At 37.9% G+C, this 17991-nt stretch overlaps 1 protein-coding gene across 1 annotated transcript in view; it reads left to right on the top strand.

Moving 5' to 3' along the window:
* Positions 1-612: 612 nt before the first annotated feature.
* The window catches only part of LOC117416727 (translation initiation factor eIF-2B subunit gamma-like), a 37567-nt gene continuing 20188 nt past the window's right edge, over positions 613-17991 (top strand). Inside the window, exons 1-5 of the mRNA XM_034028111.3 lie at positions 613-931; positions 1537-1693; positions 6647-6786; positions 14925-15084; positions 15396-15507. Coding sequence (XP_033884002.2) covers positions 1546-1693; positions 6647-6786; positions 14925-15084; positions 15396-15507 — 560 coding nt within the window. The 5' untranslated portion in view covers positions 613-931; positions 1537-1545. The remainder of the gene's footprint in view (positions 932-1536; positions 1694-6646; positions 6787-14924; positions 15085-15395; positions 15508-17991) is intronic.

Consider the following 17991-nt stretch of genomic DNA (forward strand, 5'->3'; position numbering starts at 1 on the left):
TGCATTAATACACTTTAAAGTGTTGTCTGAGTTATTTCCAAAACACTGTGTGGTGTATAACAACAAATAAATGTTGGTGGGTGGATATTAACTTGTGATATGGTTGGTAGAGAAATTAACAAAGTTTTCTTTAAAAAGAAGCCAGGTTCTCCATTTTATTTAACAGAAAACAATTTGGTGCATTTAAAAATCAATTTTTCAGATATGGGATAAGTTTACAATATATACTGCTGATCTTTCTTGATTACAACGAGTGTCTCTAGATTAAAAATCTAGCAAGCTAATATTTGTTAACAAGTGCTTACTACCTAGGCAACTGCCCAAACTTGTGCAAAACTAATACAATATGCAAAACTACAATTGGGGTAAAGGAAAAAAAGGCAATAGTGGCCGATCTGGGGAAAACAAGCAAACACAAAATCAACAACCATATTCCTTAATCTAATTCATAGCACACAGTTTTAAAAAGATTTAAAACATTTTCAAACAGTTAAAACACATGGCTTAACTGAGGTATCCTTCCAAACAAATCTTCCTCAATACAACAGGTGTTCTCAATTTATACAAATAATCTTAAGTATTGCATCAGTTTTCACGCATTGACCAGGGAACCATTGGTTAGATTTTCTGTTTCATTGGGGGTGCCATTCATCGGCGGTACCGAGCAACTTGCTGAAAGGCAGATCGTTTTTCATGAACTACATCGTGATAAACCAAGATCGTTTTTAGTATTGTGTTGGTTTGACTCAGTAATTCTAAATATAACAGTAATATTGCTAGACGCTTGTAATCATATCTAAAACCTGACATCGGAGTGCTGCTTCCTGCGTTTGGTTTGTTTGGGGAGAGTGTTACTAGTTTTGCGGCAGTCAGTGAGAAAAGAAGTTCATGACAGCTCGGCTTCTGCATTACCAGCAGTGTGTAGAAACAGGTAAAAATCCGTCCTGCCTATCTGTTTTTAATGTAGTAGATTAGTTATATAATTAGTCATTAATCATGAAAGATTATATTATCTTCACGCCGAAACTAATGCTTCTTACGACTACAATGCAGCCACTTGTTCTTGCCAGCACTGTCTCCTGATGTACAGGCTGCTTGTTTCATTTACAGTGACATTGTGTATATAAATTAAAGTGGCTTCAAAATTTGTTTTTACTGTGTACAATTTGCTTTTTATCAGGTAGAATACATAACACGAACTAAACATATGGAGTTGTGACAAATGACGTTGATGTATGATGAAACGTATTATTTATTAAATTATTAATATTATTTAAATCGACTCATTCCAATGTACCTCTCTTCCTGTAACGGTCTTCAAGACTCACTTACACCGAGACCCTAAATAACAAGGGAGTGCTAATATAGTCGCCTCAATTTCACTGTCTGTCTTGAATCACCAGGTTCAGTTTACAGTGAGACTGGTAATACCTACAGGCAGCAGCAATGGAAGATATTGCTAACTCATTGTTATAGGAGTTGCATACACAGCAGAAGAGGGATTATTTAGCCTTTTATTTTTTGGTTTTGTTTTAGCTCAGTGTAATGGAGTTGCAGGCAGTTGTAATGGCTGCTGGAGGGGGCTCCCGAATGATGGACCTCACTTACAGCATGCCTAAACCCCTGCTACCTGTGGGAAACAAACCCCTAATTTGGTACCCTCTGAACCTGCTGGAGAAAATCGGCTTTGAGGGTAAGAGCTTTATTTCAAGTTGCCAACTTTTTCAATTACAGGGTGAAACTTCGTGGGCAAGAGTTTAATGTGCCACAGTCTAAATAAATAAGTTTGGCCTCTATATCTTCAAAACCAGTTGCTCAAATCTGGTAATGCCTTGCATGGATATTTCATTTAAAAAAAAAAAGTTATTCCACACCATTGTATTAACACCCGAGTGGCAAGCAAGGCTATTGCCTGCAGAACGTGATGAAACAATGGATAAACATTTGTCATGAGACGAGATCAGGTTTGCCAACCTGTTGGACCCAGTTACAAAATGCCATTTCCTCTTTTTGGCCTCCATGTTACCTGTATTTGTAAACTTTAACAAGCTTTGAGAACAAAATGCTCCAAATATAGTTAGGCTGCATGGTGAATGTGTAACAGTGTTAAAAATAATAATGGCAAATTTCATCAAACCATCCGCTATAGCCAGCCACTAGAAAGCAAAAGAGAGCATTTTCAGTTAATTGCAAACCAGAAGACAAACTACACGAAGCAGAGGACCAGCACACTGTAAACCAGATTATGGATAATGTGCTACAGTTATTTAAATGCAGTGAACAGTATCAAAAAAACAAATGCCAATTAATAATAAGGTGCCGAAATTAGTACCGTTCTTCAACAAAGCAGTCAAAGCACAGCGAGCTTGGGAGACATCGTCCAGCTTGCAATGCTTTTCCTACAGATTGTCAGTGGAAATATGCTGGACAGCCTGGAAATGGAATTGATGGAGTACCAAGTGACTAACTTGAGGGATCTTCGATGGAATCTGGCGGCTGATGAATAGTGGCACAATATTGCGCTTTTGTCGACACCCAGTGGACAGCCACGCTTTCCTACACTTGCCAAGTTCGCCGCGGATATGTTGGCTTTGCCACAGAGTACAGCAGACATGGAACAACATTTTTCCAAATGAACCTGGTAAAAACAGACATAAGAAATCAACTGTCTACAGACGTGTTGGATGGAATTCTGACAGTTAAGACTACCTTTAAAAAAAACACCAGCTTCCAACCAAAGTAAATGATCCAGTCTGCAAACGTGTTCATGTATGACCGTAGGAAGTAAAAATAAAGACCTAAAGAAATGTGAATACATACAAATACACTTTCTAACAGTATTTTATTACTTCGGATTTTTTTTTTTTTTTATACTGACAAAAAAAAAAAGTGTCAGTAAAAAAAAAAAAGTCAACTTCTGGTCTTCATGTCAGTAAAAACAAAAATGCAAACTTGGCAACCCTGATGAGATGTTATTCTTCTTGCTGTGGAATGAATATAGTAGGTTGTGGAGTCTTGAACAGGCTCCATCAGGTTGGTGTGGTGAAACTGCTATATCTCCTGTACAGCTTCTCTATGTGAATACATACTTTGATCTGGTGGTGGGCTCATCCATGATTACTGATGGCAGATCACTTTAATGGGTAACCACACGGTTGACAAATTTCCTTTCCTGGCCATTGCACATCGGATTTGTTCCATCGTATTAAATCAGATTTGTTTATTTTGAAGCACACTTTTTATACACAGAAGTGAACAACAATATGACGTATGGAGTTTTTATATGAATATAGTTTTAGCGGTGAGTGAAATCACCTACTTTTGCTGTGGACCGTTTAAACTTCTGAATTGGTAGCTAGTAGAGAAGCTCATGACTTGAATGCTATACAAAATGAACTATTACAAAAAATATGGATACATAGGTATCAGCTTGATGTCAGTGTCTGTATAAATTTGTACACTGGAATATATTCAATATTTATTTCCTTTTCCATATACAAAATATTTTTTTTATAAAACTGAAATATTACTCTTATACCACTTTCACGCACAAATGCCGTGACTGAGCCGTCTCAGAGACATTTAAAATTACCTATTCACACAGCACAAAATTGCGCAATCTACACTGGTATAATACTGTCATAATCCTTTCACACAGCCAAAAGGGATCATGCAAGTACAACTTTCAAACCAGTCAGTCAACAGATCATTTTCATGGCAAGGGAAACAAAACAAAAAACAAATAAAGCAGAACATGAGTAAGTTTCTTTAAAATATTATATATATATATATATATATATATATATATATATATTATATATATATATATATATACACACTGTATATCACTCTTTCAGGTTCTTTTTCAGCACGATTGACTGACTCGCACCCAGGGATTTTCATTTTCACAGTGCGTTTGCGCCCTTTATTTGAAATACCAAACAGAAATAAAAACTACCTAACTAAACGTTTTCATTTAGTACTAAGTAACATCAGACAGCTAAGCCATTTACTGATAACAAAACTTTACAAGCACAGACAAAAAAACAGGTTTACACACTACCTTTTAAACCACACAGGTCTCTTCACACTAACAGCCTCTTTCCTTCTCACAGACTGGAGACTGCCTAGAACAAACTTTTTTTTTTGTCCTGCTTTAATACTTGCCTATTAATTCCAGGCAGGTGATACTAATTAAATTAAATATATCAATTAGAATAAATAATTTCACTTGTGGCTTTGCAATCACAGCCACACACACACATTTCTCTGGCATGGACAGACATTAACCCTAACCCTGCCAACCACGCATACATTTTTTTCCAGGCAGGGATCTGCCCTTCCACAATATATATAGGCAGCACAGTTCTATCTATCTATCTATCTATCTATCTATCTATCTGTCTGCCTATCTATCTATCTATCTATCTATCTATCTATCTGTCTGCCTATCTATCTATCTATCTATAATGTGTGTGTGTTTGAGTGAGAGAGTGTGTATACTGTATCTACTCTGCACAGGAGCGTTGTGCAACTAACTAGTAACTATAACCTATACAATTCCTAACAATTCCTTAACTTCTTCCAGTCTCCAATTACTACCTTGTTATTGATCAGCCTCGCAAGGTGGTTCAGAGATGGCATAAAATACGACGGCTCTGTGACAGTATAGGCAATTCACACAGACCAAAATGTAGCATCAGTGCCGGTTCTGAGCCGTCATAACTCGTCTGTGTGAAAGGGGTATTATAGAGGGCTTTTCTGATTGGTTACAAAGATTAGCAATTTAAACGTTTAAGTTCCCAACATTTATTCTTTAATATCTTACCAATGAGGTGTCAATAGAACACAATTTAATATCATTAGTAACTAACAGAATGTGTTTGTTCAGGATATAGCAAGAGAAATGTTCTATACAGGTATGCAAAAACTCCAGCTGATATATGACCATGGTCTCTGTCACACCCACTATAACTCCGGCGTCTGCTTAAGACGTGTGTTACTGTGAAATAGGACGCCTCGTTTATTAAGTTGCATGGCTTGAACCTGTCCGTATTGAACCTGCTGCCTGTATTTTACAAGATGATTATGCTTTTTAGTTATTTAAAAAGAATGTCTCGTAAAAGAACATATGATTTCGCTGACCTTCCACAAATAGAGAATATGGCGAACCATATTGACCGGATGCTTTTCATCTACAGCCAAGCAAAAAGTCACAAGAACCACTTATCTAAATGTGATGAAACTTGGTCAGCACATTCTTTAGCTCAAGTATTAGAGAGCATCAGAATATAAAGAAACTTTTGATCAGGGGGTGGGGTATTCAACTGACATACTTGTTTTGACTTGCACTTAAAAGGTTAATTGCAATTGTTTTTATTTTTATTTTTCTGCTGGCAGACATCCTCTGTAGGAAGGGGGGAAGGTAGCGAGACTAAGGGACTGTAAATCAAACTGAATTGAGATACCATAACACAACTCTTAAGTGTGCTCCATCTGTCCTGAGACAGAGTTTTGATCAAATCAGGTTTGCGTTGCTAATAAATCAGGGGGTATATTGGGAGATAAATCGTGAAGATGTTTATATATTTATACAGTGCTGTTACTGTCTCCATGAGCAAACCCCCCTCCCACAGAGCAGTTTGACTGAACTGGGCTGTCCCTTTGCCTCCCCAGTGTTAAGTTTCACGTACAGCTCAGAGTGTCTGTAAACTATAGTTAACTGCTTCACCATGTGAGCAGAGTGTACATCAATATACATTGTAATCTTATACGTTTGTGTATCTGTCATTCACGCACACACTCTGCTAGGCAACCTTTTCAGCCACTTTTTGGGGAAACTAATGAAACAGTTTGCTGTAGGTTAGCTGGTGTACATGGGCTTTAGTCAGCAAGTGGTATAATTTTCAGTTCACAAAAGGTCAAGCACTTACACTGCTCACCACAAACTGGGACAAACATGATATTGTCATCTTGGAATATCCATTCAGAATTCAGGCAGGTATTCAAATATTCGTTCATTTGTAGAAACATAATCAAAGTCATTATATGTACAGTAATGCTGTATTCAAGCAGAAAATAGGATCCCAGCATAAAATAAAACCAAAACCTTAATCACTGTATATAACATTTCCCTTTCACATTGGGCCAGTGTTGGAAAGCGTAAGGCATTTCTGAGTGATGTGCCTGCTTCTATTTCCCCAGATTCTGACTCCCTTCCCAAATCTGAAGCAGCACCTGTGACTTGGTAGAAATTACTATTTGGCAGTTTGGGTAGCATGCTTATCCTAATGTGGACTGTTTACTTCTTGCTGTCAAAAACTTTTTAATAGAGGGTCCAGAGCAGCTGTGTTGATCCTCTGTTTGTTTTTTTGTTATATAGATATTAATCTCACACATTAGACAGAGCTATTTTTTCACTTGCCATTTTAGAAACATGTTTGGATAGGAATAGGGACATGGGATACTTGCTATATGGATGAAAATGCCAGGATCAAAGCCAAGCTCCAGAGGGGTTGTTTGAGTGTAAAAATAAACAGAAACATAACAGTGTATTGTTGTCGAAAGCTACCGTTCCACTTATTTAGCTAATTCCCTTGGAATCACTTGGTTTACTGTTTGCTCTCTATTTTTATTCTGCACTCAGAGGTGATTGTCATTACGACAAAGGAGGTTCATAAGCAGATGAACATAGACACCAAGATGAAGTTGGAAATGGTCTGTATACAAGAGGACGCAGACATGGGCACAGCCAACGCCCTGCGGCACATCCAGCAGAAAATCAAGGTGGGCGTCTTCATTTTTACATTTACCGATTATGGTTTGCTTGTAGACGAACACGGTATTTTCATAATTTAAATATTCGTTTGGATATTCGTTCGTTTTTCAAAAATTAATAGAAGCCATTATATTGCTCTGAACGCAGACAGAGACAGCAAGACCTTACAATATGTAACACGTAAAAATAGAAAAATATCCCAGGAGTAAAGAATAAGTTGTGTAGGACTTACTTTACCCCAGTGAATTAACTACAAAACAAAAGATGCCAAATAGCAGTTCAAGTTAAATTCAATTTTTTTCTTTTGTTCATTCCTTGCCATTGCCATTTCTTCACAGTAAACAGTGGCCATCGACACGTTTTCATAAAGTAATAATTTACTTGTGCCTTTTTGTAGATGAACAAGCAAACGAAATCTGAAATTTAACCCTAAACACTTCAAATAAAATAAACGTGGAAATGGCATTATAAAGTGAAGGGGAAAAAACTCACCATTTTGGTTCTCATTTATTACATTCCACATAACAAAGTTGCAACAAACTATATATACAGTAATATATACAGTCTATATAAAAATCACTACACAACATTTTCAGGAATTTGGGTACTGTTCAAGCGAAGAATTTCAGAATGACATGCTTGCCTTTTTTCTGTCCCATGAGATTCTGGCTCACTTTAAAGCAGCACAACGCATTTTTGTCCCAGATGGCTTTCCATAGAGATCACTATGCGTGCGTGTGCATAATCTGGTTTGTTTACTTTTTGCTGTCTAAAACTTTTAAATAGAGGCTCAAGAGCTGCTGAGTTGATTCTGTGTTTTTATGTATATTACTCTCACATGTCACACGAAACTGTCGTGCAAATTCTGGTGAGACGGTAAAGTGCAAGGTATTTTTGTCATTTGTAGCGAATACAAACATCTGATTTTTGTATGCGAATGCATGTCAAAAATATTCGTTCTGATATTTGTCCCAGCACTATTTATTTATTTACTGACGAAAAAACATAGGCTTCTTTTATTTTGCACTGAGAAATGCCTATTGTTTTGTGATAAATTGAAACTTTATGTAAACACTGAATAGTATTTAGTTTCAATTATTTTGTGATGCAATAACTGCAGAATTGCATGTAAATTAAAAAATATACCTAGTCACAAAAATAATACAATAACCAGATTCCCCATCCACTGGACCCCCTCTGATTTAAAAAATAAATAAATACTGCTTTTTAGTTGCAACCATTGACAAAAACAGCTCAGTGGAGCAAAAGAGGATTGGATCAATGATGGGCATCAGAAGGGTTTATGATATACACCGAGTCTTGCCACTTCAGGTTTGAATGATGCAGGGATTTTGCCAGATGGAAACTGGAGTGATTTATAGATTAACAATGCAACTCTATGAAGTCTGTGAGTTAAGCAGTTAAAAAAAAAAAAAAGCAGAGTTAAGATCTCTAAAGTCCACAAACACGCAGTAGTCATGGTCAGCACTTTTCTGTAATGGCTTCACAGACTGTCTCTGTTCAGAGTATTTTACATGAGGGCACTGAATGGGCCATAGAAAAGGGGCGCCCCGGGTTTAACCCGGTCGCTGTGTGGAAAGAGTGAGGTCAGCAGGGCTATTGAAGAAGCAGATCCTGTGTGCTGCTGAGAGATCACTGATCTGTGCATTCCTGGCTGGCTGAATGAATCGCCTCATTTCACCTGTTGAAAACCCAGCTCCCTCTCTGCTCTCTAAACATATGATGTCAGAACGCTCAGTGCTGTCCAACAGGCAGGTCACTGAATCCTCACTGGAGTTAGCCAGGCCTGGAGCACATGTGTTTGAGAGAATATTATACTGTATCTGGCTACCAGTGTAGCATCTTACCATGTCTTAAGCTGAGGGGACACTAGTCTACATGTTGCTAGAAAAATGTAGGAAGGGATACTTTTTTTTGTAGAAAGTGACGTGCAAGCTACAAGTTTCAGGCAACTTTTTTGCAAGCAACTGTATCAATGGATTGTTGATTTTGTAGAAGCAACATTACATCATAGAATAAATCAGCCAATGAAAGTGATGCAAAAAGTCATGTGACTAGCTGCTTCGCTGGCGAAAAAAACTGGCAGAGAAAATGAATGTAGAGCCGGTGTGAGGGAGATATTTTTTTCATTTTTTGTGCTCTTTTATAGGCAAGTAAATAAGTGTTAATCGTTCCATTCCTGGTAGTTAATGACCAATTTAGTTCGTCGACCAAGGGGACTTTTTTGACCCGAAAAAAGAAACAAGGACCAGGGGTCACAAATGGAGATTAGATAAAGGGGCATTCACAACAGAAAATAGGAGGCACTTTTTCTCACAGAGAATTGTGACGGTCTGGAACCAACTCCCCAGTAATGTTGTTGAAGCTGACACCCTGGGATCCTTCAAGAAGCTGCGTGATGAGATTCTGGGATCAATAAGCTACTAACAACCAAACGAGCAAGATGGGCTGAATGGCCTCCTCTCATTTGTAAACTTTCTTATGTTCTTAATTTGTCAGTCAATGCCACGAGATGTAGTGGAGTGGCATTAAAGTCGACAAAATTATGAATATTATATTCCTTGAAAAAAAAAAATGATGTACTATTATGAACCATTTTAAACATAATGTTGTGTTGGCATTATAGTCTAAAATTAGAAATTGGACAAAAAAAGCCGGTTTGGTGCCGACACTGAAGCATTAGAACGTTCATGTTGAACTGCAGCAGTGTGTTATATTTAAATTCCCAAGTTGAGTTTTCAGTTTCATTTTGTCTCAAATAAAGGCTTTCATTTGATACAACTTAATACTAATGGATAAAGTGAGTCCTACTGCAGACACAAGTTGCAAATATTGTTACACAGTTACCGATATCTGATTTGTAGAAGAAAAACAAAATCCTCACCTGGCATAATTAGGAATTCTGTTCAAAATAATATAATTAAAAATAAATAAATAAATAAATAAACTGTAACAATAATCACATTTCAACTTCTCTCTTTGCAATTAGTTTTATTTATATAAATAAAATAGAAAAACATTCAAGTAAATCATTCAAGCCAAAAATAACACATTCAGAACACAAATTATGAGGGTAATGGTAAATATTAGTCTACTAATACAATCCTATATATACATATTTAAGAATACAGTTTATTTCATTATATTGAAAAAAAAAATGCTGGTAAATTACGTGGACACTAATAAACACCAATAAACTTTGATAGGAAATACCATCTATATATTGTCTTCTCTGTGTTGTCCATCAACATTCTATCTACAATTTCTACATACTGTAGAATAGTGTCCCCTAAAATCTGAAGCAACAATGTAGAAGCAACAGATTTCGTTCTGCATGTAGACTAGTGTCCTCTGGCTTTAGGAGTGTCAGAGTGTTTTATGTTGCATGAAAACATTCGATTAGAGTTCTAATATAGAGTATATTTGTATACCCCTACTTTACCCCTTACAATCCATTCTTTGCCAAATTTCCCAATAGCTGGTCCCAGCTTGTATTCCAGGTACATATTTGTCTGTTTAAAAATACAGGGTTTAGCCCTGAGATTAAATATGTAAATTTTTCTGAGCAGTACCTACCCATGACAAACTGCAATGTGAAGACAGATGAGCCCTGGAAACAAATAATATAATTTCACATGGTTGTTACATTCATTGTTCAGTGCATTGTGGGATGACGAAACAGCGACCCCTGTAATCTGTCCGGGCGCCTATGGGTGTGCCTGTAAGCTGCCCAGATCTGCATTGTCCTCCGACGCTGTAGCTTTGAGGTGGCTGCATGATGAGTTTGCAGTGTGAAAAGAAGCGGTCGGCTGATGGCACATGCTTCGGAGGACAGCTTGTGTTCGTCTTCGCCGCTCCCGAGTCAGCGCGGGGGTGGTAGCGATGAGCTGAGCCTAAAAGTAATTGGATGTTCTAAATTGGGAGAAAATACAAAAAATAATTGGCGACTACTAAATAAAAAAATTTAAAAAGCCCTAAGATTTTGAATGGGCTGCACCCCTGTCAGATTAAACTAAGAGGTATACAGTAAGGTTAATATTAAAGTTCCTCATTTGATTGTGTTCTGTACAGTATATCATAGCTTCATGTGTTCTTCAATAGCCATCTTCAACAACAGTAGATGAAATTTGAGTTTCCTGGTTAGCTTGCTCACAGACTACAGTACTGCAGAGAGGTACACCCTGCCAAAGACCATAAGATACAGTCTTACAGCTCTAGAGACTCTGGATTGTACAGTAATTGCAATTGCCCCCCCCCCCCCCCCCCCCCCCAACAAACAAGCTTTTTTATTTTGCTGACTACTTTGGCTTGCCTCTACTCACAGATTCTTTATAGTTAAATATCTAGCAAGCTGGGGTATCTTGCACTGTGTCCAACTGTGTTTATTTATGTTTGATAGATCACTTATAGTCAAACAAATGCTTTAACATGTCTCAGACTGTCTCGAGCCTATTGAAGGATCCCGTAATGTAATCTCTTGATCTCCCATAGTCCTGGTGGGTCGTTGGTTCACTTTCAGCCCAAGGCAGCAGTAGGCTAATGGCACTAATTGTAACCTTTGCTGTCTCACTCGGAAAGGCCAACATCCTCTCTCCCTCTCACAGGGTGGTCTCACCAGGCAGGTTTGGGGGGCAGCTAGTATATGTGTGTGGGCTTTTTTTTTATATACATCTTCAGAAGTTGAAAAACTACAAAGTGAGAGTCTGGCTGTTTCAGGATCTTTGTTTTGTTTTTTCAAAGATTGCAGTTGTGAAGTTGTGTCCAAAATAGTAAATAGAGACTTCAGTTTTCAGTGTTTTATATTTATCAATTAACTAAATGCAAAGTGAGTGAACAGAAGAAAAATCTAAATCAAATCCATATTTGGTGTGACCACCCTTTGCCTTCAAAACAGCATCAATTCTTCTAGGTACACTTGCACAAAGTCAGGGATTTTGTAGGCATATAGTCAGGTGTATGATTAAACAATTATACCAAACAGGTGCTAATGATCATCAATTCAATATGTAGGTTGAAACACAATCATTAACTGAAACAGAAACAGCTGTGTAGGAGGAATAAAACTGGGTGAGGAACACCCAAACTCAGCTAACAAGGTGAGGTTGCTGAAGACAGTTTACTGTCAAAAGTCATACACCTTGGCAAGACTGAACACAGCAACAAGACACAAGGTAGTTATACTGCATCAGCAAGGTCTCTCCCAGGCAGAAATTTCAAGGCAGACAGGGGTTTCCAGATGTGCTGTCCAAGCTCTTTTGAAGAAGCACAAAGAAACGGGCAACGTTGAGGACCGTAGACGCAGTGGTCGGCCAAGGAAACTTACTGCAGCAGATGAAAGACACATCATGCTTACTTCCCTTCGCAATCGGAAGATGTCCAGCAGTGCCATCAGCTCAGAATTGGCAGAAAACAGTGGGACCCTGGTACACCCATGTACTGTCCGGAGAAGTCTGGTCAGAAGTGGCCTTCATGGAAGACTTGCGGTCAAAAAGCCATACCTCCGACGTGCAAACAAGGCCAAGCGACTCAACTATGCACGAAAACACAGGAACTCGGGTGCAGAAAAATGGCAGCAGGTGCTCTGGACTGATGAGTCAAAATTTGAAATATTTGGCTGTAGCAGAAGGCAGTTTGTTCGCCGAAGGGCTGGAGAGCGGTACACGAATGAGTGTCTGCAGGCAACAGTGAAGCATGGTGGAGGTTCCTTGCAAGTTTGGGGTTGCATTTCTGCAAATTTGGTCAGAATTAATGGTCTCCTCAATGCTGAGAAGTACAGGCAGATACTTATCCATCATGCAATACCATCAGGGAGGCATCTGATTGGCCCCAAATTTATTCTGCAGCATGACAACGACCCCAAACATACAGCGAAAGTCATTCAGAAGTATCTTCAGCGTAAAGAACAAGAAGGAGTCCTGGAAGTGATGGTATGGCCCCCACAGAGCCCTGATCTCAACATCATCGAGTCTGTCTGGGATTACATGAAGAGAGAGAAACAACTGAGGCTGCCTAAATCCACAGAAGAACTGTGGTTAGTTCTCCAAGATGTTTGGGCCAACCTACCTGCCGAGTTCCTTCAAAAACTGTGTGCAAGTGTACCTAGAAGAATTTATGCTGTTTTGAAGGCAAAGGGTGGTCACACCAAATATTGATTTGATGTGCATTTTGTTAATTGATAAATATAAACTATTAACATGTCTATTTTTGAAAGCATTCTTACTTTACAGCATTTTTTCACACCTGCGTAAAACTTTTGCACAGTACTGTATATATATATATATATATATATTGATGAGGTAGAATTAGGAGGCCTTGGAGATTTGTTGATTTTGGTGTAGTTTGTTTTTCTGTATAGACAACTGTGATAAAATCAGGTTAAGACATTATTCAATTTCGCAAACATATTATAAAAGTAGAAGTGGAAGGTTAAACTCTTAACAATAATGTTTGAAGCCCCTTATTTGTATCTCGATCTCTCGAGTCCATTGGCATGATGTGTTGGTCACCCCAGCCTTTCCCAAGCCGCGCTGGCTGTGTGTCACATCACTGCATGCCTTGTTGGAGAGGCCCGGAGTGAAGCAGTCTTTATAGAGCGAGACTGTTTAACGGGCCCCTCTACTGCGCTGGTATGTTTATTTATTCATCAGGGCTAGATGGGCAGAGCAGATGGTAACCAGACATTTAAAACAGAAACAATAGTAAATGCAATGTAATGTATTGCCATATTCCCTCCTACTTCCTGGGACTCTCATAGCTCTACTATTTTCTTATCCATGTGAGCACTTGAGGCTTTAAATAATATTATAAAACTATATATTTTTTCTATTAAAATGTGTGTTTTTAGCCATTTCTAAACCATTATAAAAATGTAAGAACAATTAAGCAAAGGTACTACTTAGAGGTTCATTCTGATGTTGCAAGAATAATATATGTTTTTAGTTTTTTGTTATAAAAATGAAAGTTGTGTGTACTGTGCAGCATTTGTTTAATTGGTGTCAGTTTGCACAGCAGATTAGGCGGTCTGCCCCTGATCAAACGCTTATTTATGTTTGTTTGATTGATCACTTGTAGTTAAATTAATGTTGATCATGTCTTTAGAGCATCCTGACGTGTTCTTTTAATCACATGTGTTAATCGCGTGTGTTAACTTGCTCTGGTACAGAGCTGGTTGAAGCAACAGAATTGTGCATCTCTGTTGTATGGGTTATCAAACAGGAGTTTGGCGAAGCTGAACTGGTCAATTCAAAACTTGGGCATAACTTCATGAAGCCATACTATCTGTATAGGAGCATTTAGTTTCTTCCAAATACTCCAAAACTAATAGACATTATAACAAGGATTTATGATGGTAGTCTTAAAAATGACTGTAGACATTAGCTACAGCTCAATCCTCCTCTACACTAAAAAGTAAAAAAAAAAAAAATTCCAAATAGAGGAGGGTGGTTAGTGGCAATCGGTTTTATTTTTTCATGTGATAGATATTTTATGTAAACCTCAGTTTAATTCTTCAAAACAAAATTATATTATTATTTATTAAGTCTTCCCATATGTATTCAATCTGTGTGGCCAGAAACAGCTGCTTTTTGTAACTGATGAGTACACAGAGTGCTGTCAAAAAGCAACTGCTTATTTGTTTGTTTATTTGTTTAATGATTTTATACAGGGTTACATTTCAAGCATTCATTAGCACTCACTGACTAAAGAGGCCCTTATCTAACAACTGGGGAAGGAGGAAGACTTGAGGACATTGACATTGCTGAAAAACTAATATTTACAGCTGTAGTAAAAACAAGAAATTAAATCCTCTCTTGTTGCACTAAAAAGGGGGTAATGTTTTGTTTTTTTTAACAGGATGATTAATCCTGATGATATAATACTGTACCACCGGGCAGACAGAAAAATTCTATGGTGTAATTAAAAATTCAGACAACAGAAATTCTCAAAATCATTTTTATGCTTCGGTGGAAAAAACAAATTAATCTCCCAATACCCTTCATAGGGCATCATAGTAATTACCTCCTTAAACTGGCCATAATTGGTCCTTCCTCTTGGTTGGAAGTTTTTTCCCCCCCACCACAGCAACAGATCTCTTTGATTTATGTTTTTTTTCTGTTTTTCTCTGCAGACAGATATTTTAGTTGTTAGCTGCGACCTGATCACAGATGTCGCCTTACACGAAGTAGTTGACTTGTTCCGTGCCCACGATGCCACACTGTCAATGCTGATGAGTAAAACACATGAATTCACAGAGACCGTTCCTGGGCAAAAAGGAAAGAAAAAGACAGGTGAGTGATAACTGCTGTACTTGCTTGAGGTTTGCATGCTTGGTATTAGAAGCTGGCATGATCACTACTCTTATCTACACAACAGAGTGACCAACTCCATCTCCTTTGCAGTTAGCGCTCAGGTGGTCTGACTGATATCATGGTTTTAAGATGTTTGGGTAATGAGATTGTAAAGGAATACGTGGAAGATCTTTTCAGAAGAGTAACAAACTGTTTTATTTATTTATTTTTTGGCCACTAGGGTATGATAGACACCAGTTGCCCTGATAGGGGTTGAACATTACTGTTGAATCTCCCCCTCTTTGCCACAGGGGAACAAAGGGATTTTGTTGGGGTTGACAGCTCAGGAAAGAGACTGCTGTTTATGGCCAACGAGGCAGATTTGGACGAGGAACTTGTCATCAAGAAATCCATCATGCGCAAGTAAGCGTTTCTCTTTGTGGATCCTACTTTATTATTTGATTTATTTAAAAATAAATACACAGCTTCACTAACAGACTTATAAAAACAGTGACCCTTTTATTCACACAGTTTAACAACTTACGCAGAGTAGGTAAAAAATGATTTCTTATTATTGTTTTTTATTACGGTAAAGGTTTATTAACAAAACCGATCAAATATTTCTCTATTAGTATTTTTTTGAGTAAAAAAATAAATAAAATACATGTAATCCTGTTTGAATTGCAATATACACCTGACATTGCTTTGTGTGGGATTGCTAATAAAAACATATTGGATCCATCCCAGTCTGCCATGGGACCCCAAAATGATTCCAGCAAGTGTAGAATTTGCTTCTGCTTTGGCAGGAGCAGGCTATTTTTCTCTGGCTGTCTGCTGTTCGTAATATTCTGCTGCATGTTTTTTAAATTGAAATAGCTTTATTATTGAAGCGTTTTATTGTGAGGCTTCCGTTTTCTTTGGATAGACCCATGTCCTGCTGTGCCCAAACTGGAGCAGCTCTATCTGATACATAGTCACAAGAGATTGTAGGCATGAAAAGATTGTAGGCATTAAAAATACACTTTGCACCTTAATTCAGTTTCTGCAAGCAGTTTGGTGTCTTCCATTGTACATGTGGTGTCTGGATTACTGTTTATAGTCAGACAGCATAGTTTGATTGCAAGGAGAATAAGTTTAAATGGATTCCTATTGGTTTATAGTTCCTATTGAGTTACCATGTTTGGATAACTTGATGACACAAGATTGAGATACACAATGGTTCCTCCAAAACATTACACAAATGCACCATTCAAAACATATATGATTATATCCCAGTAATACCCACTGCACAGGAATTTATTTAAGCACCCTGCCTTACGCTGAGGCCTCAACTTCTCTTTTGGGGTTTGATCTATGGTCAAGGGGTACCTCAATATGGTCGTCCCTGCACAGGCATTACATAATGGATAATTGGCATTGAATTTATTTAAGCACCCTGCCTTACGCTGAGGCCTCAACTTCTCTTTTGGGGTTTGATCTATGATCAAGGGGTACCTCAATATGGTCGCCCCTGCACAGGCATTACGTAATGGATAATTGGCATTGAATTTATTTAAGCACCCTGCCTTACGCTGAGGCCTCAAGGGGTACCTCAATATGGTCGCCCCTTCTTCCCAAGCAGGTGAATAGTGAAATAAAAATATAGTAATCCCACCCTTACAAAAGCCTTGCGTTGTGTTGTCTGCTGCCTCCTGCTGTACAAGCTGTCTGCTGCCGGTCCGGAAGTGGCTGTTTGAGCTGTCATCGCTTGTGCAGAGCAAGGGCCCTGTGTGTCGTCTCTTGGCACTCGTAAATACTTCAGGGAACCAGACAGTAAATCGTGGCTTTAAGTAAGCAGACCATGGCAGTTGTGATTGCATGGACCTCTGCATGGTTCAAACACACACAGTTCAGCCACATACACACAATTCCTACCCCGTCATCCGTGCCATGGGTATCTGGCCTTTCTGTATGTCCAAATTTGGTGAAAACCAGTTTAATTTCATGTTTACGATGGTGGAAGCTGCAATAATAAGTAAATAAAACACATGGGGGGCTCCTGAGTGGCACATCCAGTAAAGGTGCTCCGCTTGGAGTGGAGGATGCACCCTATAGCCTGGAGATTGCGGGGTTTTTTTTCTTATTAAAAAAATTAAATAAAACACATGCATATTGTTTTTATATAAGATTCTCTTGCTACTTCAAAAAGTCTTTTGGCTATGTACAGTAGGTGGGTTACTTCCTGCCAATTGTTTAATGAGATTAAACCAGGTTTTGGTACACTGACTTAGGAAAGCAGAAGGAACTCAGTGATTTTACAATGGGGCATCATACAGCAGTTGGTGCAATCTGCTCTTTCCTCAACATAGTGGCTGTACTGGCCAACATGTCCTTCAAAACAGTCTTCTTGATCTCCCAGTATAGTATAAAATAATAATTATAAAATGAAGAACACAGTGAAAATCTGGATACTATAAAATAATTTACTCCCTGAAGAGGTAAATTCATGGGCCAAAGATGTGTAATTATGTAATAAGGGAATCGATTAGTTTGCTCAGATTCCCTTTTGCTGCACTTGTTATTGTTTCATTTATAGTTTGCGTCTGTAGTCTTGCTCTGAACATTCGTACACATTTACCAGAACATAGGGCTCATTTCGAAAATGATTAATGCCATAGCAAGATATAAATTAAAACAATATATATATATATATAGATATATATATATATATATAGATATATATATATATATATATATATATATAGATATATATATATATAGATATACATATATACTAAATAACAAGTTGGCCTCTTACTCCAATCCCTTATGTTTTGTTTTTTTTTCAATTCTGGTTGCAGTAAAAAATAGTTACACAGATAGAGCAGGTGACAGGTGTGTGAAACCATATTGCTAACAGGATCTGTA

Source organism: Acipenser ruthenus, chromosome 12 (genome assembly GCF_902713425.1).
Source record: "Acipenser ruthenus chromosome 12, fAciRut3.2 maternal haplotype, whole genome shotgun sequence".
Lineage (NCBI taxonomy): Eukaryota > Metazoa > Chordata > Actinopteri > Acipenseriformes > Acipenseridae > Acipenser > Acipenser ruthenus.